The 27,689-nt window shown below is 43.3% G+C and overlaps 1 protein-coding gene across 1 annotated transcript in view; it reads left to right on the top strand.

Annotated features, from left to right (window-relative positions):
• LOC135514266 (voltage-dependent N-type calcium channel subunit alpha-1B-like) overlaps positions 1–27,689 on the top strand; it is a 141,951-nt gene that overhangs the window by 58,484 nt on the left and 55,778 nt on the right. The window contains exons 7-14 of the mRNA XM_064937624.1: positions 5,970–6,073; positions 22,682–22,797; positions 23,760–23,849; positions 24,523–24,606; positions 26,399–26,608; positions 26,826–26,938; positions 27,065–27,177; positions 27,288–27,419. Coding sequence (XP_064793696.1) covers positions 5,970–6,073; positions 22,682–22,797; positions 23,760–23,849; positions 24,523–24,606; positions 26,399–26,608; positions 26,826–26,938; positions 27,065–27,177; positions 27,288–27,419 — 962 coding nt within the window. The remainder of the gene's footprint in view (positions 1–5,969; positions 6,074–22,681; positions 22,798–23,759; positions 23,850–24,522; positions 24,607–26,398; positions 26,609–26,825; positions 26,939–27,064; positions 27,178–27,287; positions 27,420–27,689) is intronic.

Consider the following 27,689-nt stretch of genomic DNA (forward strand, 5'->3'; position numbering starts at 1 on the left):
TGCCGGGTAGGCCAAGTGTTTCCATGTTGAACCACTTCATTTGCCTGAAGGGACAAACCAGGAGAGCTGTGGCTAAATCAAGTGTGCCTACCACGCTGGCCAATTAGATAGCTCAAATAACCGTGCATACTGTGTCCACGACCCCACAGCAAAGTTTGATACTAGCCTACGTGAGATTTAATTAAAAGACATGTATGGATATAGAAAGATCATAAATATTTATGATCCTTTTATATCCATTCATGCTTTTTTTAAATGACATTTAGCATACACAAACCTAGCATATTTACAATAGATAGCAAAATCACAAATAGCCTACATCACAAGACTACTAAACTGACACTCAATTATCTTCCTCGTGTTCCCTTCTCTCCCTATTAAGCCCATCAATCCTCTGCTCTCCTGGTGATAAATATCCTTCTCTGTGGGCTTATGAGCAGAAAAGATGAGCAGTCTTCTATGTTTTTTTAGGTTCTAATTGTCAGAGTAAGAACTCGACGGACACTATGAAAGCTCAAGTTTATTCTTCCCAAAGGATCGAACAGCTGAACCGACAAAAACATGTTTACTATTGTGGTGGTATATGTACCTCACTTTGGGTGGAGTTTCCTCCTTCTCGCTAAACATTGTATCTTTATTGCTAGGCAGGAAACTAAGTGATATGGGCAATAAATTGTTCCTTTTCCCTTAACGGGACCTGACCTGACCTCAACCCCCTTCCTCACTAATCCATGGCTCTCTCCCCTTACCAATGCCTGCCACATGTGATTGTTTTCCCTACACTCAGTACATTCCAAGCTTAATTGCACCCACCCATATACCTTCCTCCTACAGCTATCCGTTCACGTCTGGTGTAGACCCTCAGCTATGGCACCCCTCGTGTCTCTTTTATAACTAATGATGAATAATATTTAAAGTTCAGAAATCCAAAGCCATCAGTAGTAAATAGTATTAAAAGGTCCCTGATACAATAGCAGTAGCACAGTGCTGTTTTGGCCCTATCAAAGGGCAGTGCAGCAGAGAGAGACAGTCCTTGCTGTGTTTACAGGCCTGGCTCTCTCAGATGAACACAATTGTTTTCCTCTGTGTACAGTACCTCTAGCCTGATGTAAAATGATACCATGCTATTGCCTGCTCCCTTCTCCCTAGTGGGGAGACTGGGCCGATGTGTGTGTTAGCTCTAAAATGTCAAGGGTCACAGGGCAGTGGTTAAGTGTAGCTTTTCTCTGCAAAGCCTCATTGAGGCTTGAAGGACAAAATACATGCTCAACATGTGAAAAATGGGTCTAAGATGTCTTCCATCCATTGTATATTTCCCTGATTTCCCTCCTGTGAGGTCCAGTGCAGTCTATTCCAGTCTAGTCCAGTCTAGTCCAGATAGAGAAAGGCCAGGTAGCGGCTTGGCCTGGGAGAGAGGGCCCTAGCCCAGCACAGCACTGGGCTCCATGGGACTCATATATATTCCAAACCACCTGTAAAAAGAGGGCTCTCTTCCAGTTCCTCTGATGGAATCCTGGCAACGGATAACACTATGTTTACAACGCAGGCGGAGGGAGGGAGGAGGGGAGGCAGAGGGGAGGAGGCTGCGTGATAGATGCACTCCATCTAGATATGTCTGTCACCAGATTTGTCCTCTCTCAATCCCCGTTGCCATGTTTTCACAAGAAATGCCAATTCTTTCAACAATTTCAGTTGTCCTGTTTACCCTCATTGTTAAGAACAGATCAGATTCTCCTGATGTTTGCACAGTTTTTAAGCCATTCAATGTATTTTCTGCCAATCTCTGAATGACCACTGTCCTCAATGCTGTGATGTGTTAACCATTAAAACCACATGAACTCTCCTGGATTGATGGCTGCTATTGGGGTGACGGCTTTAGGTGTTGCCTCTATTCCCTCTATTCTTTAAGCCAAAGTCCACATCTCTGTTTATCTGTCACCAGCTGCTGTTGTGACACGTGTACAGTGGGGAAAAAAAGTATTTAGTCAGCCACCAATTGTGCAAGTTCTCCCACTTAAAAAGATGAGAGAGGCCTGTAATTTTCATCATAGGTACACTTCAACTATGACAGACAAAATGAGAAAATAAAATCCAGAAAATCACATTGTGACAGCTCTTTGGTCTTGGCCATAGTGGAGTTTGGAGTGTGGCTGTTTGAGGTTGTGGACAGGTGTCTTTTATACTGATAACAAGTTCAAACAGGTGCCATTAATACAGGTAACGAGTGGAGGACAGAGCAGCCTCTTAAAGACGAAGTTACAGGTCTGTGAGAACCAGAAATCTTTCTTGTTTGTAGCTGACCAAATACTTATTTTCCACCATAATTTGCAAATAAATTCATTAAAAATCCTACAATGTGATTTTCTGGATTTTTTTTCTCATTTTGTCTGTCATAGTTGAAGTGTACCTATGATGAAAATTGCAGTCCTCTCTCATCATTTTAAGTGGGAGAACTTGCACAATTGGTGGCTGACTAAATACTTTTTTGCCCCACTGTATGTGTTTAGCTTCTGTCATAGGGGGGGGAGCATTTCAAGGAATGGTATAATAAGTAGCCTCGACTCTACTATTATGTGATTATTTAGTAACTTTACTTGTGTACCTTTAGTTAGCTGGACATATGAACCTGTTGGGAGGGTGTTGGTTGTAAACTGTTGAGTCTGTATAAATAAAAGGCCAGTCAGTATTCTGTGCAGTTGTGTCACCCAGCCTGCTGCTCCTTGCTTTGCTAGTCACATTGCTGTATTAATTAATCACTGGTTAGATGATTAAAAATAGCCCCTCAGGGAGCAGAGATGGATGAAGACTCCATGCAACAGAGAGAGCCCCGCCTGTCTGGGTGGGTTAGCTAGCTACTGCACTGGGGCAGCAGTGAAAAAATAATTTGTGTAAGAATGGAATAGTCTACTCCTGACACTTTTCATAGACTGCAGGCAATGATGGGAAAACAAAATGATAGGAAAACAAACATAGATATAGATTGTATGTCCATGGTGCTGAAATCTAAAATGATCCCATGCAACAGAGAGGGTGTGTTAGTTAGCTCATTGGTGCAACAGCAGCCAGTAACAAAAGACAGAGTGAGAAAGAAGACAGGATTGGGAGAGACATGGCTTCATGTGTCTCTGTCCATGGTGCTGAAATGTAAAAGTCACAACTTCCAATGCACGTTTACAATGGAAATTGTCTTTGCTCTTTATGGGCTCTTGAATTCTGGAAAATGGTGTTCCTTGCCCTCGTCTATATTAGAGAGAGACACACACTACTCCGGCTGTATGAAATGGTATTCCCATTCGGTCTATTGCTCTGCTGCTCTCTCTCTGGGGGTTCTGATGAGAAAGAATGGAGCAGAGAGGAGGGAAGGCGAGCGTTAGCTGCAGGAGACCAGGGGATAATGGGAAACAAATGCTCCTCTCCTCCAGCCTGCCTGTCAGACCCCGGCTCTGCTCTCTCCAACATAATCCTGTTATCCTGAACACAAGGAGAACTTTGGGTCAATATGCCTCTGCTCCCATCTGTCCATGGGCCAGAACCCACACTCTAAATTTAACAGCCCAAATGTACTGCTGCTACCACATCAACAGTGGTATATAGATGATAGATATCATCACGAGTGTGGTTCAATGCAGTCTTTGTCATGGTTGGATTCCTACGATGTAAAATATGACAGTAGTAAAATGGCTGTCTGTCTGGTGTGCTACAGTGCAGTAGCTTGCTGCTCTTTCCCAGACTCCTCATCAGGCGTGCTCAGCATGTTATCCTCTCGTCAGGCATGTCCACATTAACCCAGCACATATTGTCTCTGTGCTCATTCAGTCAGTGGCAGTGCATTGGGGTCGTTAGAAATAGTTCAGTACATACAGTCATGTACAGCCTCATCTGGAGAGGTTTGATTTGATTGGGAAGAAGTGAAACACCTTTATATACCCATAGAAAGGATTTTCTCTTTGTAGCGTCGTGTCTTTCCTGCCTGTTTTGCTCCTGTCAATGTAATCCACAGGGGAGCATGCTTGTCTTACATGCCTGTGATGGAGTTTTGCCTGTGTAAGCATCTCACAGGCAATCCTTCAATGCCTTTCAGCAGGAAGAGAAAGCATGTCCGTGTTTGATCAGGGGAGTGTATGCTGTATATCACGTCTCTGGCTAGATCTCAATGGGATCTGAATAGGGATCTGTATATTACATGACTGCCGGTGGAAATGACGTACCTTACTGCACCTCTTCATTTGTAAAAGCTGCTAAGTAGGCTTCTGATCACTTGATCAGAGCGGCAGCGTTATGTTATGTAGATTTTATTGACTAAACATCTATGCGGTGCCTTTTAGCAGAAAAAAACCCACCATCACAGATGATTATCTTCTGCTTTACGTCTCAGCTCATTTTCAGCGGTGGAATCGCCCTCAGTGGTAGACTTCTTCACATCGAAAACAATGATAATTTTTGCTGTGCCGTCTTTTAATGCTGAAATGAGGTTTAATAATTGATGAGGAGCCTCCACTAAGGCTCTCTGCTTTTCTCACAGGGGTCATGAAAACAATATGGGCCCTAGATCTCTTATGTGGAGAAATGACAGAATAAGCGTTGTTGCGGTGGGGGTTTGGATGTCACTATGACATACAGATCCAATTCACCACAGGAGGCCACAGGAACCAGCGATGACTTCAGCTCCAGCTTCCTCAGTCCCCAACCCCCCCCCCTCTCTCGCTCCCCCTACCTTCCCTTCTCCATTCCTTTCCCTCGAAGCTCATAAAGCTTTTATTGTCTGTATTTCCAATGGGACCCATTGATTTCTTCGGCGATAGGTGTGGATTGTGTCCATCACAGCAGTAAAGCTATCGTTTCTCCATTAAGCCTCTTGTTCATCCCCACACACAATGAAAGGCAAACATTGCTTAACTATCTGCTCCTGTTAGGACTTTATCATCATGGAGTTTTTTCACCTCGAAACCAAGACCCACTGACATTTAATCTGCCCCCTTAGCATTAAATCCAGTATCTCTCGGGGGATTGTGTTTTGAATGTCATGATCTAGGGATATCAACTAAGAGAGTTTACTGAAAGCGTGCCTTTTTAGAGTAGATAGATCTGGAGTGGAGTGGCTCTCATAAACCTATTGACAGACAAAAAACTGGATCAACTTCAAATAAAGCTTTTGCTTTTTCCTCTTCTTACATTTGTTTTGTATGTATTTTTTTGTACAGTAGTACAGTTGTCGTAATTCAAGCAGAAAAAGATCTCTACACACCAGAAATGTTGTAATATCTTGGCTCAGTCCCAAGTGTGTTCACAGCTTGCAACTCTCCAACATGTAGTGTGTGCGCCAGCCATGCTGGGGAGCATCATGTCTCCCTCAACTTAACCACCTACGTTTACAACATGTTTATCACGTTGTAGCATAAGCATATAAAAGCAATAGAAGCGTTGAATAAAATGTATTTGCATTTCATAGTATATACAGTAAACTGGCATATCTGATGTTGCTACTAATGTGTTTCCCTTGCCAAAATATTGCCTTGCCGAATAGATGCATAGCTAAACATTCAGGGTTGAAGGGCGCGGTGGTTTATCCAGTCGATCAGATGTTTTAGAGACAGCTGGGAGTGGGAGGAGGGGGAAGGGAAATGTGTGAAACACCAATTTGTATGTGTTTTTTTGCCTGCTTTTTCAGCAGCCCTAGGTCCCTCTCGCAATTACAGACGATATACATTGGGCTGCGCTGAAATGGCCTAGGAGAAGATCTGGCCCGTCTGTAAAGTGCTTCATAAACACCAGCGCTTCTCTCTGTTACTCTTAGCGTCACTAACATGAATTTAGGAATTAAACAAGATCTTGGAATTTTTGTAGCACACCAAAAGAAAACGGTTTTGTTTATTGCTACCATTTTTCATCCCCAAACACAATGTCCGATAAGCACCGTCTTCAATGTAAATAAGTGTCTACCCTCCTCCTCTCTCTGTGTGCTTCTCCAGGCCAACGATGCATCAGGCAACACCTGGAACTGGCTCTACTTCATCCCCCTCATCATCATCGGATCCTTCTTCATGCTCAACCTGGTCCTGGGAGTCCTGTCTGGGTAAGAGTCAACATCACACATGTCCATGACCCAATGACACTATCTCTGTCTGTGGGAAAGGTGACGTTAACAGCCCACTATTATGAAACATGCGGTACATTGCTCTTTACCAGCCATTTCACTTTCCTGCTGGCTCTGTTTAATTTGAAGCTTCTGTCTGACTACATCGACATGGCTTTAGCCTAATCGAATGGTAGAAGGGTTGCAAAGGGTCTGAAACTTTCCAGTAAGTTTCCGGAATATTTCTGGAAAGTTTCCATGGGAAGTTAAGCCTTGGAATTTGGGGAATTTGGATTAAATTCATCAAAACTGCTTATAGCAGTGAACCTTTTTGCACTGGTGACAGTGCTGCGGACATGAAGGCTGCTTCGTCTGAAGTGGAGGCGTCCTACCCTCACATCACACCCATTGGCTGTGCTGCTCATACATTGAATCTGCTCCACAAGGACATCATGGCACTGAAAACAATGGATACACTCTACAAGAAAGCCAAGGAAATGGTTAAGTATGTGAAGGGTCATCAACTTATAGCAGCAGTCTACAAAGCAACGTGAGAAGAATAAGAGCACCACATTGAAGCTGCCCAGCAACACCCGTTGGAGTGGTGTTGACATCATGTTTGACAGTCTCCTGGAGGGGAAGGAGTCTCTCCAAGAAATGGCCATATGACAGTCTGCTGATATAGACAGCCCCACCAAGAGGATCCTCCTGGACAATGTATTTTGGGAGAGAGTGGTAAGCAGCCTGAAACTCCTGAGACCTATAGCAGTAGCCATTGCACGGATTGAGGGGGACAATGCCATCCTGTCTGATGTTCAGACTCTGCAGATGTAAGAGAATAAATAAGGACTGCCCTGCCCACTTCACTGCTGCTCCAAGCAGAGGAAACTGCAGTTCTGAAAAACATAAAATAAGGTAAAAGGTTTATGTTTCTGTCTCCATATGATATGGTAAATATATATAATGCAAAAAACATCAACATTTAAATGGTATTAATATTAATTATCATTTATTTGTGTTAATTTCCATATATTACCATGAATTCCCATATATTCCTGTTAATTCCCAAGGAAAGTTTCCACCTCTGAATATTCCCCAAAATGTGCAACCCTAAACGGGAGTATTCATTTATGTAGTGTACTGTGTTTATATTTTCCCTCTTTTCTCTATTTTCAAGTTCTAGTTACATTGTCTTGGGAGTGACCTGATTTGACCTGGAATGTTTTCAAACAGACAGTACAGTACAGAACAGTACAGAGCTCATTAGTGTTAGCTGTATTAGACTCCCTCATTAAGATTCACTACACAGCATAGTAAACCAGGTCAGAGCTGGAGGTAGAATACCCGCTGTCCTGAAAAGACAGTATCACAACTGTTGTCTGAATGTAGCACCCTGTTCTAATTACTGTCAAGGGAAATGAGGCAGGGCTTTTATTGCTCGTGTTAAATTGGTTTCCAGCATTTACTGTCCTTACACTACAATATGGCAGCCCCTGGACTGAAGGATGTTGCTCCCACACGTATCCCTATATCATCGCTATATCATCATATTTGGAATTTAGATCTTTTTTCTCCCTGTTAATTGTTTTGAAGCCACAGGGCATGTTGACTCTCTCTCTCTCTCTCTCTCACATACACAGTGGCAGAGCTTAATGAAAGGCCTCCTGATGAGTGCTGTGTGGTGTACTAGGTTGTGCTCTAGCTGCTATCGGGACATGAATTTATTACTTCTCAGAAAACAAATCTAATTCTCACTTGCTGTTCCACCAAATGGCTTCAGGTGTCTCTGTGCTATCAATGTGGCATTATGCTCTTCTTTCAGTCTCTCTTTGATTTCAACCTTCTGCTTTCTCTCAGATCTTATTTTCCCGTCCTTCTACATTTTTACCTTCATTGTCGTTTTTTTCCGGGGGGGGTTATGTAGAAAACCTCACCCATATAGATTTACAGACGGTAAGGTTGACTGCTGTTTTTAGGTGAGGCTGTTCATTTGTATAAAACATTCTAGTTGCACTAGTGTCTCTGCCCTTGATGATAAGTTAATAATTCTCCTCTCGTCTCGCAGTGTGACTTCCATTCATTTAGCCACACTTTTATGCTCAAGGTGAGACTCCCTCAAAGACATTTCTCTTAGGAGAGTATTTGCATAATGCATAATCCTGACAAGTTGCATTGAGCTACTTAATGTCACGAGACACTGCTTCATTCTGTGACAGTTAATTGCGTATCCTCATGATGACCACAGAAATTATAAATGATCTACATATTTGAGAAATTACAAGCTGCAAAGTCTGATTGTGGTTGTTGTGTCTGTTTTGGTCAAAGTGTCCATCGTCTGCCTTGAGTGCCTTATACTGTATCCCTCTTTATCTGTTCTCTCTGTGTTCCTTTATTCTACTTCAAACAGCTCAAAGCATTCCCTAGTCTCCTGTTATCCCTGGCCCAACCCTGGCCATGCTCTGAGCCTGCTCTGCTCTCTCTAGTCTCGCTAGACCCTGGGAGAATCTTAATTGCATACTCCTCGCGTCCTCTCTCCTCGCCTCTTTCTCAAAACCCATTGGCTGATAAAGCCAGAGGTCCCTCCCCGCCAACCTTCTCCTCCAATGGGTTATAAGAAGAAGGCAAGGACAGAGGACGCGAGGAGTATGAAATTGAGATTCTTCCTCTGTCAGCTGTGTTTACTGTGCTCAGGAGGGTGAAAGGTCACTGATACACTGTGGCGGGGCTGTGTCACATTCTAAAGGGCACTGTCTGTCCTGGAGAGGGCCAGAGCTGCAGGCTGCAGCCACACACCGGGTTTAGAGGCCACAGCTCCAGGGGCAGCGGTCAGAGGCAGCATGCGGGGGTAGCAAGGCTCATATTTTATCCCATCACCACTCCTCATGTCGCTTGCCCTCCTGCCCTTCATTCTACCCTCCACCCCCAGATCACCCCATCAGGTCACTCTGTGAGGGATTTCAGTAGGCCAGCGGAAGTGCCACAGACAGCCCAGCTTGAGGCACCACCCTGCCTTTTTATCTCTCTCTCGCTTCTCTCTCCCTTTCTTTTTATCTCCTCCCTACTTTCCTCTGTGTGGAGTAGAAGGTCAGTCCTTTCAGATCCTTCACAGCAGGGTCATTTCTGTCAGTCAGTCAGGTAGAGGCCTTGCTGTGTCCTGTAGCTTCACCACTACTATCTGTACTGTAATTGAATATACACATACTGTACCACTCAGTCTCAACCTTGACTTCTGACTCATGTTCAGATCTTGTTGTTTATATTGTGTGGCATGTGTAGGCTACAGCTTTCACATTTGAATGGCTCAATTTAACATTTTCAAGCATAGTACCCCAGCTCTGAGCAGTGTATCTGTCAGGGTTTCCATTAGCCAATAATAGCCGGCTTTTGGCCTATTAAAAAATGTAAAACGCAGATAAATAAAATTGGCAACAGGAAATAACAAAAAATGCCATTGCGAAATAATACTTTTTTGCTTTTTCATCGATGGAAATACCAGCCTTTGTAAATACATTTGACTGGTCATGCTTATTGGTCTATAGGTTAATTTACATAATTCCGAGGAATTCAATTGGCCCGTGTGTACAGTATATTTGTTATGTATCTTATCAAACGCCTACAGCATACATATACAGAGCCTTTGAGTGGAAAATCTGTCAGACATCTCAAACAGCAAATGCATAGACGACGGAAAGCTGCCTTCATCAGTGTGTCACACACCACTTTGCAATGAGCTGGACGCAGTATGCATTTAAAAAAAGACATGTATACTTAAAGTGGAACTGACAGCATTTTAGCAATATGAAATCCTATGGAAATCTGTTCATAGAGACCCCAGGAAGGATATGACAAGCGAGCACCTACAGTATATATGGCCATTTTCACGTTTTCATAAATTCTTAGAATGTTTGGGAATTAAGTATTGTGAAAATTCATTAGCAATTTAGAGTGGGAAAGCGGCCTTGCCTTTGGACAATTAATAGACACTTCAGTAAATAAAACATAATAAAAACATATGTCTCATCCAGGACCAGAGTCTATGCAGACCGCTGCGCCATAGCCAATCAGAGCTACAATATGCCTTTATGCAAACAAGACATTTGCACACTGGCCTGCCATCACTCACTTTGAACTGGACTGTGTTTACAGGCAGTTGCAACAGTGTGACTTTAGCTCATTAGAACACATTCGACAAAAGTCTCAAAATACACCTGAATATTTCTGCAAATATGTAAACACCACTTGGGAGTCCACTTACATTTGGGAAATGTACAGTCCTATTGATCAAACCTAATCCCTCAGTAATGCAAGATCAACAACGAATGCTAACCAGAGAAGGATGATCTAACATCTAACGAAGGAACATTAGATAAACCCTCTCAAACCTTTTCAGCTACTTGCCCATTACAATTGCACTGATAAACGATGGAGAATTGTAACTTACTCGTTCTTTTGCAGCTTGCCTGCCAAAAATGCATGCTTGTCCCAACCAAGCACCCAAAGCTAACTGGCTAAAGTTGGCTAGCTTTCTCTTGGAGTTTTCTACCCCCCACCCCCTGGCAGCCTCAGGTCTGCTAGCCTCTTGATTAAACCCCCCTGTGGCTGAATGAGCGGACATCAAAGGGATCAGTGGGTTGTGGAAGATGTGCTTCTCCCATGGCCCAGGTGCCACACCCCTCTCTCGTATGGGCCTCTGCAGCTGCCAGGCCCTCAGCACTGCAGCATAGAAATCAGAGACCCCTGCTGTGTTGAATCTCTCCGGCTGCATGAGGAAAAGCTGCCGATCCAGCCCCAAACTGCCAGCCCTTCTCAACAGAGCACATGCTGGTTCCCTCCAGCTGGACCCCTCCAGCCCAGAGGCCTCTGCACCGCTTTGAGACAGAACACTGCCACCATGCTCTCCAGGTCCACCAGGCCTTGTCCCCCCTCCTGGACAGGCAGGTACAGCACCGTCGCCCTCAACCAGTGATGCCCCCTACCAATTTATGCCATAGGGAGGATGCCGCCAAGATGTTGATCAGCACCCTCCCTCTATATCACACTTGGGAGAGGAGTCACTTAAAATCGACAGGACTGCTTGTATAGAGTGTATAGCTGCCCCGACAGAGGGCATCCCTGGCAAATGCCCCACTCTACCCAGATTGGCCTACTGAGCCCTCCCCCACCTTAACCCTACAAGAACCCTGGCATGCAACATTTTAACACAGGCCACAAAATTATCCCCACAACCAAAACAAAACAACACATTGAACAGATATTCATGGTCCACCCTATCAAAGGCTTCCTCCTGGTCCAAGTAAACTAGTCGAACGTTCACATTTGAAAGCCTTGACACGTCCAGCATGTCCCTGATTATGAACAGACTGTCTGTGATTGATTGATTGAGTACGTTTGGTCCTTGTGTACAATAGAGTCCAGGTACGACTTGAGTCTGTTAGCGAGGACCTTGGCAAAGACCTTATAGTCCACCACAGCAATGCCACAGGCCTCCAGTTCTTTAAGTCGCTCAAGTCCGTCTACAGCTTAGCGGCAGCTCCCCCACGCACTCACGTAACACGCAAAACAAGTCCTGTCCAATCATTTTTATAAAAATCCACTGGCAGACCGTCGACCCCTTGGGCACAGCCGGGGTCCATCTGAGAGACGGAAGCCAAGAGTTTGTGAAAGGCCAGGGAAATGTCCATTTCATATTTCTGCGACAGAGAGCGTTTGGGAAGGTCTGTGAGCAGCAGTGGCATGTATTCATGGATGCCAAGGGAAGCCAGGCTTTCCCCAAAGATTGACCAATAAAAAAAGGTACGTAAAATTCTCTGTGTTTCATAATCTCCTTCAATTCGCAAGAGGCTGAATGTACAGTACATGGCCGAAAGTATGTGGACAACCCTTCAAATTAGTGGATTCGGCTATTTCACCCATACCCGTTGCTGACAGGTGTATAAAATCAAGCACACCGCCTTGCAATCTCCATAGGAAAACATTGGCAGTTGATTGGCCCGTACAGAAGAGCTTAGTGACTTTCAATGTGGCACCGTCTTAGGATGCCAACAAGTCAGTTAGTCAATTGTCTGCCCTGCTCGAGCTGCCCCAGTGAACTGTAAGTGCTGTTATTGTGAAGTGGAAACATCTAGGAGCAACAACGGCTCAGCCGCGAAGTGGTAGGCCACACAAGCTCACAGAACCGGACCGCCGAGTGCTGAAGCCTGTAGCGTGTAAAAATCATCTGCAACACTCACTACCGAGTTCCAAACTGCCTCTGGAAGCAACGTCAGCACAAGAACTGTTTGTCAGGAGCTTCATGAAATGGGTTTCCTTGGCCGAGCAGCCGCACACAAGCCTAATATCACCATGCACAATGCCAAGCATCGTCTGGAGTGGTGTAAAGCTCGCCGCCATTGGACTCTGGAGCAGTGGAAATGCGTTCTCTGGAGTGATGAATCACGCTTCACCACCTAGCAGTCGGACGGACGAATCTGGGTTTGGCGGATTCCAGGAGAACGCTTCCTGCCCCAATGCATAGCGCCAGCTGTAAAGTTTTTTTGGATGAGGAATAATGGCCTGGGGCTGTTTTCCATGGTTCAGGCTAGGCTCCTTAGTTCCAGTGAAGGGAAATCTTAATGCTACAGCATACAATGACATTCTTTGTGGCAGCAGTTTGGGGAAGGCCCTTTCCTGTTTCAGCATGACAATGCTCCCTTGCACAAAGCGAGGTCCATACAGAAGTGGTTTGTCAAGATTGGTGTGGAAGAACTTGACTAGCCTACACAGAGCCCTGACTTCAACCCTATCGACCACCTTTGGGATGAATTGGAACACAAATTGCGAGCCAGGCCTAATGACGTCACATTGAGAGGCTGGATGGAGAGGGAAGTGAATCTCACTGGAGAATACATCCGAGCGAGCAAAACAGTGGCCATCTGTCTCTGTATGTGTAGGCCATCTATCTGATACTGGCTAGTCCAAAAGAGTATGACATTTTTGCCGCCCGTAGCGTTGAATGCAAGGCAAGCCAGTGAGCATTTGGCCTTTCTTGATAAAAAAAGTATAAAACAATAGCCAATCAGCTTTGAGCTGAACTGAGTGAGCTCAACTGTGAATGGTCCTGGTGCACCAATAAAAAGTGTCAAGGCAAGCCAATTTGGATTTGGTGTCACTCCCATCAAATCGCATGGAGAGCATACGTCATTGACTGAAACAACTTGAATTGTTGCATGTGGTTGTGTTGTTGTCCTCTGTGGCCTAGTTAGTTAGCTGAAATGGTCCCTATCCTAAATTAGCCATGGATGGAGATACAGATTTGGACTTGTGGTTTTATTAATTCTCTTTACTGGCCAATGATTATAAAGGTGATTCTGATCCAATCATTAATTAATATATTGTGCCCCTGGCCTGAGAGGATGGAAGTTCAATATGTAGCTAGATGTAGAAGGCTAATATTAACTAGCTAACATTGTTCATGAATGGAAGTTAGGCTAGCGAGCAAGTGTTTTAGCCAGCTAGCCTAGGACAACAAAAACTAAAATCGTGTACTGTATGTCAGAGTCATAGACCGTCTTGTCAACATAAAAGAGAGGAGGATGGCATTGACGATTCTCTACATGTAGAGTGAACTTATTTTTCTACTTACACGAGCGTGCACAAACACACACACGCACACAGACATCAAAACCATGCACAGTCACATTATTTTTAGCTTACGTTGATTGGACTAAATTATTTTGGTTATCTTTTAGTTGTCACTGTATAAGACACAGCATGGGTGATTTGATGATAATGAAATGGTGCTGGAATAGTGGAGGCAGCTACTGTTTTCTTTGCGACTTGCGGTAACTCTCAGTGGTTCTAAATCAATAGTTGTTCAGTGGTCTGAAAATGGCCAGAAATGTATGAACATTCTTGACCATGCTGTAAGTCATGTAATTGTTTGTTACATGCAATATGCTTTGTGGACTTCGTAGGACAGATGTTGCTCTCCGGTTTTGTGATGAAACAAAGGTATGGTTGAATTTATTCTGCCACTGTGTCTTCTTATTGTCTCGGTGCCGAAGAACATGGCTGACATTTTACATTCTCCCAACCAATTGTGCTATTTTATTTTTTATTTTTTTTGCGTTTTGTGTAACATATTTTTTTACTTATTGTGTACATAATGTTGCTGCTACTGTCTCTTATGACCAAAAATAATTTCTGTACATCAGAAAAGCGATTACTCACCGCGGGCACCCTTCTGAGAATCCGGAGGCGAGCGAGTAAACTCCCATTGCCTTCCATTCTTCTTGCTGACGTGCAATCATTGTAAAATCAAATTGATGACCTACTTTTAAAATGATCCTACCAACAGGACATTAAAAACTGTAACATCTTATGTTTCACCGAGACGTGGCTGAACGAAGATGCGGAAAATATTTAGAGCTAGCGGGATTTTCCATGCACATGCAGAACAGAGACACAACCTCTGGTAAGACGAGGGGTGGGGATGTTTGTCTTTTTGTCAATAACAGCTGGTGCTCGATGTCTAAAATTAAAGAAGTCTCGAGGTATCGCTCGCCTGAGGTAGAGTACCTTATGATAAGCTGTAGACCACACTATCTACCAAGAGAGTTCTCGCGTGTATTATTCGTAGCTGCCTATTTACCACCACAAAGCGAAGCTGGCACTAAGACCGCTCTCAACCAACTCTATAGCTGCAACCAATCGAGAGCATCCTGACTGGTTGCATCACCACCTGGTATGGCAACTGCTCGGCATCTGACTATAAGGCGCTACAGAGTTTAGTGCGAACGGCCCAGTTCATCACTGGAGCCAAGCTTCCTGCCATCCAGGACCTATATAATAGGCGGTGTCAGAGGGAAGCCCATAAAATTGTCGGAGACTCCAGTCACCCAAGACATAGACTGTTTTCTCAGCTACCACACGGCAACCTGTAAAGGAGCGCCAAGTCTAGGACCAAAAGGCTCCTCAACAGCTTCTACCCCCAAGCCATGAGACTGCTGAACAATTCAAAAAATCGCCACCAGACACTTTACATTGACCCCCTCCCTTTTGCATACTGCTGCTACTCACTGTTTGTTTGTAACCTATGCATAGTCACTTCACCCCCACGTACATGTATAGATTATCTCAACTAACCTGTACCTCTGCACACTGACTTGGTACTGGTACCCCCTGTATATAGTCTCGTCATTGTTATTCTTATTGTGTTACTTTTTATTATTTCTCTTTATTTTAGTCTACTTGGTAAATACTTTCTTCTTCTTGATCTGCTCTGTTGGGCTTGTAAGTAAGAATTTCACGGTAAAGACTACACTTGTTGTATTCCACGCATGTGACAAATAAAGTTGGATTTGATTTATATATCACGGTCACAAGGCATATGAGCGAACAGGTTATAGAGCAAACAACACAATTATCACAACACATAGGTTGTAATATGGCTTTTTTCTTCTGGCTTCCTCAGTGATTTTACCCACGCACCTCTAGTAGTGAGCAGAACCTGAGAACACACAGGTGTGTCCCTATACAAATCAGAGAAGAACTCCACAACCTGCTCCTGCATCTCCCCCACAACAGAAGTGACTTGCCCATCATACAAACGTAAACAATGGATTTTCTTGGTTTCCAAACCAAAAAATAAAGAGCTGGGAGCATCCATTTCCTCAACATGGAAAATCTAGCTCTTACAGTGCCCTCTTTGCTTTAATCTGAAAAAAGACCCTAGGTCCCTGCATAATTCAGATTATTTTGCAGCCCTAACGTACCCTGCCCCACCAGCTCAGCCTCCACCTCACTTATGCTACGCTGAAGCTCCCCCAAAGTTGTATACTGTGTAATCTTGTAAGAGCTTTACACCGGGCCCTGGTGAAACAGAGAACTGAGCCATGGCAATGTGATGGTCTGAAAACCCAAGTGAGCGAATGGAGGCCCTCAATAGCTGATTCTTGAATGTATAGACACGATCCAGACGAGCTGTACTCACCCTACCTCATCCACCTTCACCTACCCTTACACAACACCTTTAAAGAAGAATGTTGACACTCAGGCCCGGGGCAAAAACACTGCGACACCAGCACTAAGGTTTGGGCCATGGTTCAGCACCTCCGCCCCTTCCACCAGGCCCCCCGATCCAGTCCATTAATCACAAAACTGTGTGTCTCTTGCAAAAACATCACATTTAAATGTTTTCTTTTACATATTCCCCCATCTTACCCCCCCCCCCCCCCCCGTCTCTGCCACCATTCATGATAAGGGAGCCTCACCTTAAAAGCTCCATAACAGGTGGTATGGAAAACAACAAAATCAGAAACCAGTAGAGAGGCCCATGAAGCCGCCGTGCCATTTAAGCAGATTCTGAAGATGCACCCCTGTGAACCATTTCCTCAGCCTATACCACATCCTGGATGAGAGGACACTAAAACCCCTCATTCTTCATTGTGTGTTGTACTGACCTTACAAACCTTCCAGGATCAGGAAAATAAGACACCAGATATCTCACCATATATACTGGGCCCTCTACCTGGCTGGCTGTCGTCTCAAGTTCCAATGAGCCGTCTGAATACGAGGCCTCCTCGTCCTCCTCTCCCGCCAACTCATCACCGCTCTTCCTCCTCTTCCATTGGCACGGTACCGTCCTCCTTCTCCCCCATCTGCCACGCCAGCACTTACCACCTGATCAGTGCATCCTCCCCAATGACGGGAATTATTTCCTCTGCTCATGTTGCCCAGCTGCAACCAAACTCACCTCCACCAACCCACTAGCTCCCACCCCCTGTCTTCCTACGCGGCCTGCGCACCACTACTTGGCCCTGCACTATTCTCCTCTCCCCCGGTACCCCATCCAGTAGCCTGCCCCATAGCAGAGCTAACCCCAGCCTCTGCCTCCTGCGTACTAGCCAACGGTGTCGCCTGATTCCAGAAGGAATGGCTGCCGTTTTACTGGCTCCTAACCAATTGTGCTGTTTTGTGTGTTTTTTTGCGTTGTTTGTAACCTATTTTGTACATAAAGTTTCTGCTACCTTCTCTTATGACCGAAAAAAGTTTCTGGATATCAGAACAGAGATTATTCACCTCGAACTGGGCAAAGATTTTTTCTTTAACGAGTCAGATGCAAAGGATTTACAGCTGCTACCGGACCAGGCCCAAATCCCTGTCAATCACATGAAGAGGAGATGCCGATACAGGGGACGCAGATCCGGGTGCTTTGTGAGAATTTGTCGGCGAGTGGATAACCTGCCTCTACCATCCGTCTTATTGGCCAACGTGCAATCATTGGAGAATAAACTGGATGAGCTCTGTTCGAGACTATCCTACCAACGGGACATTAAGAACTGTAATATCTTCTGTTTCACGAGTCGTGGCTGAATGACGACATAGATAATACAGTTGGCTGGGTTTTCTGTGCATCAGCAAGTTGGGGAGGGTGTATAATGGTCATGGCTCCCGAGTGGCACAGCGGTCTTAGGCACTGCATCTCAGTGCAAGAGGCTTTACTACAGTCCCCGTTTCGAATACAGGCTACAGTATATCACATCTGACTGTGATTGGGAGTGCCATAGGGCAGCGTACAATTGACCCAGCATCATGCGGGTTTGGCCGGGGTAGGCCGTTATTGGAAAATAAGAATTTTTAGTTAAATAAAAAAACAACTGCCGGAAACTGCAGCGCAATCAATAGGAGGTAAACAGTGGCTGGTACTGAAAATATAGCTAACTTGTTATGCAAGTGTTGCACACCAACAGCACACCAACAAAACCTACACCAGTCGAGCAATTCATTTCAACAATAATCTTCATTTTAACTTGCAATGTATTCAATGCTTAAGTACTCTAAAGTGTTATATTTCTAACTCGAAACAGCAGTACTGTATTTCTTCATCAACATCTTCATGCTTGCGTGAATAAAATAACAAGAAAAAAAGACATTCAAATGTTTATTTAAACTAGTCGAACTTTTAGTCGAACTTTACATTGAAACACAATGTAAAAATGCGCAGAATACAGTACTCAATTTATTTAAGCATTATTTTTTAGCATTATTAGGCCTACTTTACAGTATTGTCACCTACTGTACCTGTTCATTTTCCCATGTTTTTCGAGATGTGGAGAGTCAGGCGGCATTGGCGGAGAGTCAGGTGGAGAATGACGCGTTCAAAAACGCGAGGAACGAGATGGAGTCATAATCCTTGCCAGGCACACCTGTGAGCTCTGGAAATCCACCTCTGACAGGCAGAGTCAACATACCTGGTGGGTTCCTCAGGTCGTTGGTTCACACTGACATTTCCATTCCTCTTCTGACAACAGAACTTGACCAACTGTTCACCAGGCACAGCAAGGGCCGCCCGGACCGTTATGCTGTTCTGCTATTCCAAGTATGTGTAACCGAAGAGAGATACCACGAGTGGGCACAGAATACAAACTGGGATGGATCCCGAGGAAAATGTGGCTTACCAGTGAACCTGCAGTTGTTCATCATTAATAAGGTGTCTCAGAAGTTTCCGTCCATGACTGATGCAACCTGAAAATGCATTAAAGACAGAGTTAATGAGTACTTGAGGTCACCGAGAAAGTCTCGACATGGCCTGCTCTCCTTTATGTAAGGAATTAGGTACTTTCCCATGTTTACTACAGTATGTACTGTAGGCTATGTTTACTTGTCAGACTGCACGGTAGCCTAATAAACAAATGCAGGTGGCTTATATCTTCAAAATGCTTTAAATGCTTTATTATTGATCAAATGTAAAAGCATTTACTGTATTTCTTCATCAGCATCTTTATGCTTTCGTTAATAAAATAATGATAAAAATACTCTTTCAAAATGCTGATGTTTATTTAGTTATGGATCCATAATGAAATACTATGGGAATAAATATAACTGACTTACATAAATATTTTAACAATGTTGTCTAATGAAGGCAAACCATTTAGAATCCTCCAATCCTCTTATGCTGTAGCCTACTCCCGGGCGTCACGTTGTACAGCGCCATATTTTCCATTCTATCCTAACGAAAACCCTGCGGGTTCCTTTTTAAAAAAAATCTCAGAAACACCATAATATTAATCAAATTAATTAACCTTTTACTGCTGCTGTTCCTGTACAGGAACCAAATCAGCGAAAATTCCAGAGCGCCAACTAATTGTACTCGATACAACTCAAACTTTCATTAAAACTCACATGCAAGGTACTCAATTAAAGCCACACTCGTTGTGAATCTAGCCAACATGACAGATTTGTAAAATGCTTTTCGGCGAAAGCATGAGAAGCTATTATCTGATAGCATGCAGCCCCCAGAAACACACGAAGGGGACGTAAACAAAGAAATTAGCGTAGCCGGCGCTACCCAAAACGCAGAAATAAAATATAAAACATTCATTACCTTTGACGAGCTTCTTTGTTGGCACTCCTATATGTCCCATAAACATCACAATTGGGTATTTTTTTTTCGATTAAATCGGTCCATATATACCCAAAATGTCCATTTATGAACACTGTGAAATCCAGTAAAAAAGTCACGTTTCCCAACGCAACGTCATTTTTTAAAATTCATAAAGTTGCCTATAAACTTTGACAAAACACTTCAACCTATTTCTGTAATCCAACTTTAGGTATTAGTAAACGTTAATTAACTTAAGGGGGCTGAATAATTTTGCACGCCCAATTTTTCAGTTTTTGATTTGTTAAAAAACTTTGAAATATACAATAAATGTCGTTCCACTTCATGATTGTGTCCCACTTGTTGTTGATTCTTCACAAAAAAATACAGTTTTATATCTTTATGTTTCAAGCCTGAAATGTGGCAAAAGGTCACAAAGTTCAAGGGGGCCGAATACTTTCGCAAGGCACTGTAGATGGCAAAGTGGTGATCCTAACTGACCTAAGACAGGGAATTTTTACGAGGATTAAATGTCAGGAATTGTGGAAAACTGAGTTTAAATGTATTTGGCTAAGGTGTATGTTAACTTCCGACTTAAACTGTAACTTCCACAAGGCTGTGAACAATCTAAGAGACAAGGCAATATGGGTCTTCTACGCCATCAAAAGAAACATTCAACTCGACATCCCAATTAGGATCTGGCTAAAAATACTTCTATGGTTGTGGGGTCTGGGGTCCGCTCACCAACCAAGAATTCAAAAAACAGCCATTGAGACACTTCATGCAGAATTCTGCAAATATATACTGTGTGTACAGTGCAAAACCCCAAACAATGCATGCAGAGCCGAATTAGGACTATACCCTCTAGTAATCCAGATCCAGAAAAAGAGCCACCTAAACCACCTTAAAGGAAGGAATGCCCACACATTTCACCACAAGGCCCTCGCCTACAGAAAGATGAACCTAGAAAGAGTTCCCTCAGCCAGCCGGTTCACAATTAGACCCAACCAAATGATGAGATAGCAAAAAGATAACCATTTGTATCACTGGAAAGATTAAACCAAAAAACAAAGCAAATTGGAATGCTATCTGGCCCTAAACAGAGAGTACACAGTGGCAAATCCTTGACTATGTACAGACTCTGTGAGCATAGCCTTGCTATTAAGACAGGCCCCCATAGAAAGACAGGCTATGTGCCCACTGCCCACAAAATGAGGTGGAAATTGAGCTGCACTTCCTAACCTCTTGCCAAATGTACGACCACATTAGAGATGCATATATCCCACAGATCAAACAGACCCACAAATAATTTGAAAACAAATCAAACATTGATAAACTCCTGTATTTGTTAGGCAAAGTACTGCAGTGTGCAGTCACAGCCCGTTGCCATGAGAAAAGGGCAACCAGTGGAGAACAAACAACATTGTAAATACCACCAATATTTATCTGTTTATTTATCTTCCCCTACATCCCCTTCTATTCCTACGACAACTATTTGCACATGTACATAGCTGATAATATAACACTTGAAATGTCTATCTTTTTGAGTGCAATATCTACTGTTAAATTCAAATGTTTTTTTTATTTATGTTGTTTTGTTTCTTCTCACTTTTGTTTATTTCACTTGCTTTGGCAATGTAAACACGTTTCCCATGCCAATAAAGCGCCTTTGTGGCGAGCTGAGGAGCGACTGACTCCCCCGCCTGAGGGGCTGCTGTGGAACTGCAGCAGGCAGGGCTGGGATTCCTGGCTAACACCACCCCCTCACAGCCCTCCCAAACACAAACAAACACACGCACAAACACACACAGCCACTGCAATGCAGGAAGGAGCTTCCCTCTGCCCTGCGTGGGAGAGACACCAATCACTGCCTGACTCTCACCAAGTGAGCTGTGAGGGCGGACTGTTCAGGGAGGGGATCCCTCATTTCTCTCCATCTGCCTCTCTCTCTTTCTGTCTTTCTCTGTCGGTTTATTTTTCTCTCTCTCCCTGTCTCTCTCTTTTGCTCTCTCTCATTTTCTGTATCTCTCTCTCTCTCCTCCTCTCTCCCTTCCTCTCTCTCTCCCTCCCTCCCATCCGTCACTCCCTCTCTCGTTAACAGGTCTTAAACAGCTAGTACCACACACACATGGAAGATGTGGGTGGAAGGAGGAAGATAAATAAAAGCCTCAGTCTCAACGACTCAATCCAGACTGTTGTGTTGTGTTTGTGACTTCACAATGCAGTTAAAGGATTGGTTCACTATTATAGAATGAAATCTCTATTACACCTTTTTAGGGATTTCACTTGTTTTGGGAAACGTATCCCACCCGCAGTAGACTTCCTCATTGCTCATTCTGCGCTATGGGGGCACCGGAGAAACATGAACAAAGGCTCCAAAAACACCCAAATATGTCCTTTTAAAAACGGCAAAACTCTCAGTATAGTGATGCAGGTCTTTAGATGTTGTACACATGAAATTGTATAATTATGAACTTTATCTGCAACGTTATATTTCATTTAGTGTGACTCGAGCGTTTTCCCCTATCAGCTGTGCTGTGCTGGTAAGTTTCTCAAAACCAAATTAAATCGCAAATGTAGGTTTAAAAAAATTGTGAAAAACTTGTTTAATGAGTAAGACCTCCCCCACTTTGTCTTGGTAATTCATTCCAACCTTTACCCAATCAGCAGTAGGCCTATCTATTTCCAGGTTACTCATGGGAAAGAAGAACGGAAATGGGCCTCTTTAATTGGCTAGATAACAGATGGTGGTTTATGTGGTTACAAAAATCATCACATGCTCCTTTCGGCTTTTTTCCAGTGACTGTTTGATGATGTCAGTGCATTAGAAACAAGCACTGATTAAAATGAATGACACTCATTTGATTTCCCAATTGTCTTTCTGCAGGCGAACCTGGGTTGCATGTTGCTCCAAGATAGTGTCAGAAATATGATTGCTTCCTGGTGTAACTATAGAGATCTGATGTTTGCACACACCACTGACTGTATTGCCAATATATACTTAAACATTTTTTTTTATAGCAAATTCATTCTTTTTTAAAGCTTATTTTGTGTCTGAAGTTTTCATTCTTAATGTAGAGGAAGCAAAGACTTGTAATACTCTCCAAAAAGCTTCACCCACAGCCAAGTCCACAGCTGGGAGGCAGACTGCTGTCAGCATATGAGTGTTCCAGGCTCTGACATGTAGCTAATACTGTGTTTGTGCTCCCATGCTTGTCCGATAAGTATGTGTGTGTGTGTACCTGCAGGGAGTTTGCCAAGGAGCGTGAGCGTGTGGAGAAGAGGCAGGAGTTTCTGAAGCTTCGCAGGCAGCAGCAGATCGAGAGGGAGTTGACTGGATACCTGGAGTGGATATGCAAGGCAGGTCAGAATGCCCTCTACTCCCTCTCCTTTTTCATTTTAAGACCTAATACCCCTTTACTTTAATTCTTAAAGTTTACTTCAATATTGCTCAAGTTTTTGCTAAAGTTTTAGTTATAGGCAAACATGATTTGATATTATATGCAGTAATCTGCCACACACACTCTTTTATATATATATATATATATATATATATATATATATATTACATTGTGCTGACATAGCATTAGTCTCAGGGCTTTATGATATGCAATATTAAGTATGCTGACGGTTAGGAGTGTGTGTGTGTGTGTGTGTGTGTGTGTGTGTGTGTGTGTGTGTGTGTGTGTGTGTGTGTGTGTGTGTGCTTGCGTGCGAACGCACATTGGTGAAAAAAGTATACAATTGTCATACTTAAGTAAAAATATGGATAACTTCATAGAAAGTTACTCAAGTAAAAGTGAAAGTCACCCAGTAAAAAACTTCTTGAGTAAAAGTCTAAAAGTATTTGGTTCTAAATATACGGTACTTAAGTATCATAAGTAAATGTAATTGCAAAAATAAACTTAAGTATCACGAGTAAAAGTATAAATCATTTCAAATTCCTAATATTAAGCAAAGCAGATGGCACAATTGTCTTGTTTTAAAAATGTACAGATAGCCAATGGAACACTCCATCACTCAGACATTATTTACCAAAGATGCATTTGTGTTTATTGAGTCCGACAGATCAGAGGCAGTAGGCATTCAAAATGTAATAAGTGATGTTGGGTGTCAGTGAAAATGTATTGAGCAAAAAGTACAATATTTTCTTAAGGAATGTAGTGAAGTAAAGGTTGTCAAAAATATAAAAAGTAAAGTACAGATAACCCCAAAAAACAACTTGTAGTACTTCAAAGTATTTTTACTTAAGGACTTTACACCACTGTGTGTGTGTATGTGTTCATTATATGGTGTGTGTGGCTGACACCTGTGTATTTGTTTCAGAGGAAGTGATGCTGGCGGAGGAGGACAAGCACGCTGAAGAAAAGTCCCCTCTGGATGGAGCGTGGTACAAAAGGAAACACAATAACCCAGGTCAGGAGTATAACCAGGGCCCTGAGTTGGTCAAGTCAGACCACCTGATCTGATCAGGGGAAACTCAGTGCCATGGTTATGAGCTTTATCCGAGTGTCGTCTCCCTGTGTTTGCCCAGTCTCCTCTCTGGCTGTGGCTGTAGATGTGTGAGGCTTTGGGCTGATGCCACACACCTTCTCTGTGCTAAATATTGTGTGCTGTTGCTGTTATCAAGCACAACACAGAAATAATCAATGCCCAAGTGTGAACCCACAGTAATTATGGGTGTTGGGGCCACATGTAAATTGTATTACAATGGGAGAGAAGTGCACAGGGCCACAGTTCAGAGAGAGCCTGGCTGGGAGAGTGTGTTTGAGGGAACTGTGTTGCCAGTCGAGTTTGAATGGTCTGTTGAGCTAACAACACCTGAGAGGCCTCCCCTGAGATGCTTGGAGTAACAGTGTTTCACAAGCTATCATAGATGTGAAGGGCTCAAGTTGTGTGCTGCTTTTTCAAAAGGAAGTACGTTGCCTGATGGAAGTCCTGTAGTAATGCCCTGAGAGCGGATGTCATATCCATCAAACACACATACTGTGTATACATTATCTCCCTTGAACAAACTACACTAAGATACTTTTCAAAAGGAAATCTGGTGTGGTACTAACCCTAAAGTATTGTTCTGATGTGTGTTCAGTGTTGAAAAGGGCAAAGAAGAGTAAGAATGACCTGATCAATGCTGAGGAGGGCGAGGACCACTTCACTGACATCTCATCTGTTGGTAAGGCCAACGCCCGTGACTCGGACCTCTTGATCAACGTGTTAGCTTTCACACTGCTCACTGCTGTATTCTGTTCTATCCAAGGATTTCTATACACTAGATGACTGATGCAGGGCACTGTTTTGAAGCCACCGTCCTGGCCATCTTGGCACCCCCACCATTGTAAAACTATTTTAGAAGTTCTAGAAATGCATGTATTAATGGAGAGCTTGGGACTATAAGGTTGTACCTGCCCAAAAGAAGAAAAACTATTTTAGAAGTTCTAGAAATGCATGTATTAATGGAGAGCTTGGGACTATAAGGTTGTACCTGCCCAAAAGATGATTCTGAGATAATTAGCTTTAACATTCCGAAACTTAATTGGTTTGAATGGTGTCATCAATTTTTATCGTGTATTCTTTTGAGCTTGGCAACATGAATTGGGGATATTTAAAGTACTACATACAGAGGTCATGGAAAGAACAGGGCTCAGTCAATAACTACATTTGACTAAAATGCAGCTAGAACCTTATAGTCCCAAGCTCTCATAATGTCTACATTTGTTTTTCGACACATTCTTTCTATTAAAGACACCTTAATAAATGATTTACATTTATATACCTCTACTAGCTGTCTCATGTCACCAAATTCTGTCTCAAATGCAGCCTGGAACAATCTTTTTCTTAGACTGTGCTTCAATTGAATGATGTTGCATATCGAATCATTTTGTTTGTCTTTTGATTAGATGGTGGTGGTATTGGGCCTACTTCCTACAATGTGTATCAATTTGGGTTAAATACTAGCCTTCATAATGCAATAAGTAACTCAAATTTCTATACTTCCCAGTATGTGACATTAAGAATTCCTGGTTTTATCTATTCTGTTAGACAACTGCCCTTTAAGAATGACTAATGACAGAAGCATTGCAATAGACTCTTATTTAAACAATTATAAAGTAATAATAAAAGAATCTCCAACTGTTCCCTGCTTTTTTTTCAGATAGCTAACTATGTGTTTGAACTCCTCAGTCCCCCTGAATAAGTGATTATTAATACTCCTCAATTAGATCTGCATCACTGTACAGTAATTAAAGGGGAGTGGGTGGTCTGGTTCAGTATTAGAATCCCATACAAAAAAATATATATGACAGGGAGAAGGAGAGGGAGATGGAGGGAGAAAGCGAAAAAGAGAGAGGGGACTTGGTGCTCAGTTTATGAGGCTCCACACCCGAGATACATTTGGAGATGAAAATAGCCCAGGAAATGATGATTCTCCCTCTCCTCCCTCGCCACTAACGAGATGCTAATAGAACCATTTTTCACTTTTCTTTTTTTGGTCCAGCCTCAAATTTGTGTTTAATTTAAGTTACAGATGGTTTATTATGGTCCAGGGGCTGGGAGGTGGAGGCAGGGGAGAAGGGAGGAGGGCAGTGCACAGAGTTCTCTATGGATGAACTAGCCAGGACACTGAGAAGATACTGAACAATATGATGCAGCATTATTAAAGAGAAATGTAACGGCAAATCTGCTTATGGTCATATTACAAATGCCCTCTACTTCACATAACTTGTTGCTGTGTTTGGCCTGCTATGCTGTGGTTTGATTGAGCCATAGTGCATATTTCTGGGGTTTATTAGCTGTGATTTTGAATCTTTCCGCTCATTGAGTCTAATGACGTTTCGAGGCGGTCCCCACCAAGTGAAAACGTTCAGGTCATGAAGTGACATCAAAGTGATTTCATTGAGTCATACAGAATTGATGACCGTGTGACTTTATCTCCAGTTTGTGTGCTGTTCCCACCACTGTTCCTCCAGGGTCTCCGTTCGCCCGGGCCAGCCTGAAGAGTAGCAAGAACGGCAGTGCCTCCTACTTCCGGAGGAAAGAGAAGCGGCTCCGCTTCACCATCAGACACCTGGTCAAGGCTCAGAGCTTCTACTGGACAGTGCTGTGTCTGGTGGGCCTCAACACACTGTGTGTGGCCATCGTCCATTACGACCAGCCTGAGTGGCTCACATATGCACTGTGTAAGTCCTGCCCAACACCCGACCTGCGTGGGAGGGAATGCTGTACCATTTGTTTTCCTACCATCGCCAACAGGACGTATCGTTCTATTTATTTGCTGTTTGTACAATGAATCCATCTACAGTGTGTTAGTTGTATTGAAACAGTGCCTTCACGTCAGACATCAGGGCGGTCATATTTGAGTGAATTGATCTGTGTGTTATTCCATCTCCCTTGCAGATTTGGCAGAGTTTGTATTCCTGGGCTTGTTTCTGACTGAGATGTCCATGAAAATGTATGGACTAGGACCCATGAGCTACTTCCATTCGTCTTTCAACTGTTTTGACTTCGGAGTAAGTGAGACAGCGATCCAATCAAACCTGCGCTTCTGAAATGTTTTATAGTAGAGAATGACATTGCATTGCATTACATTAGAGAGAACGCACATTTGTTTGTAATTCAATGTACTCTCCTCCCAGGTGATTATAGGCAGTATTTTTGAGGTGATCTGGGCAGTTGTGAAACCTGGGGCCTCCTTCGGCATCAGCGTCCTGAGAGCTCTCCGTCTGCTCAGGATTTTCAAAGTCACTAAGTGAGCGATCCGTTACACCCTGATCCAAAACACGACATGATCACCTGTACATGACTCGATGGTATACCACTATCACCTCCTCATTCCTCCTCTTCATCCCTCTGCTGTAGGTACTGGAACTCTCTGAGGAACCTGGTGGTCTCTCTACTCAACTCCATGAAGTCCATCATCAGCCTGCTGTTCCTCCTCTTCCTCTTCATCGTGGTGTTCGCCCTACTGGGCATGCAGCTCTTTGGGGGACTGTGAGTCCACCCTTATTGCCTCTCACAGTAACCGTTCCTGTCCAGTACACACACTGTACAGTATTATTCATGGGTCCAGATTACCCATGGTGATACTCAACATTAGCCAGGTCCATTGTTGTTAGCATTACCATTTAGCTTGTGATACAATATAGATGTGCGTTGTTTTTACTACAGTACGTTGTTGCTCTAGTAGTATGGAGAGGAGAGAGTAACAGTAATGAAAGGCAAGGTTTTCATCCCCCCACTCTTTGAATTATTGAGCCCACT

The sequence above is a fragment of the Oncorhynchus masou genome, chromosome 25 (genome assembly GCF_036934945.1).
Source record: "Oncorhynchus masou masou isolate Uvic2021 chromosome 25, UVic_Omas_1.1, whole genome shotgun sequence".
Taxonomy (NCBI): Eukaryota; Metazoa; Chordata; class Actinopteri; order Salmoniformes; family Salmonidae; genus Oncorhynchus; species Oncorhynchus masou.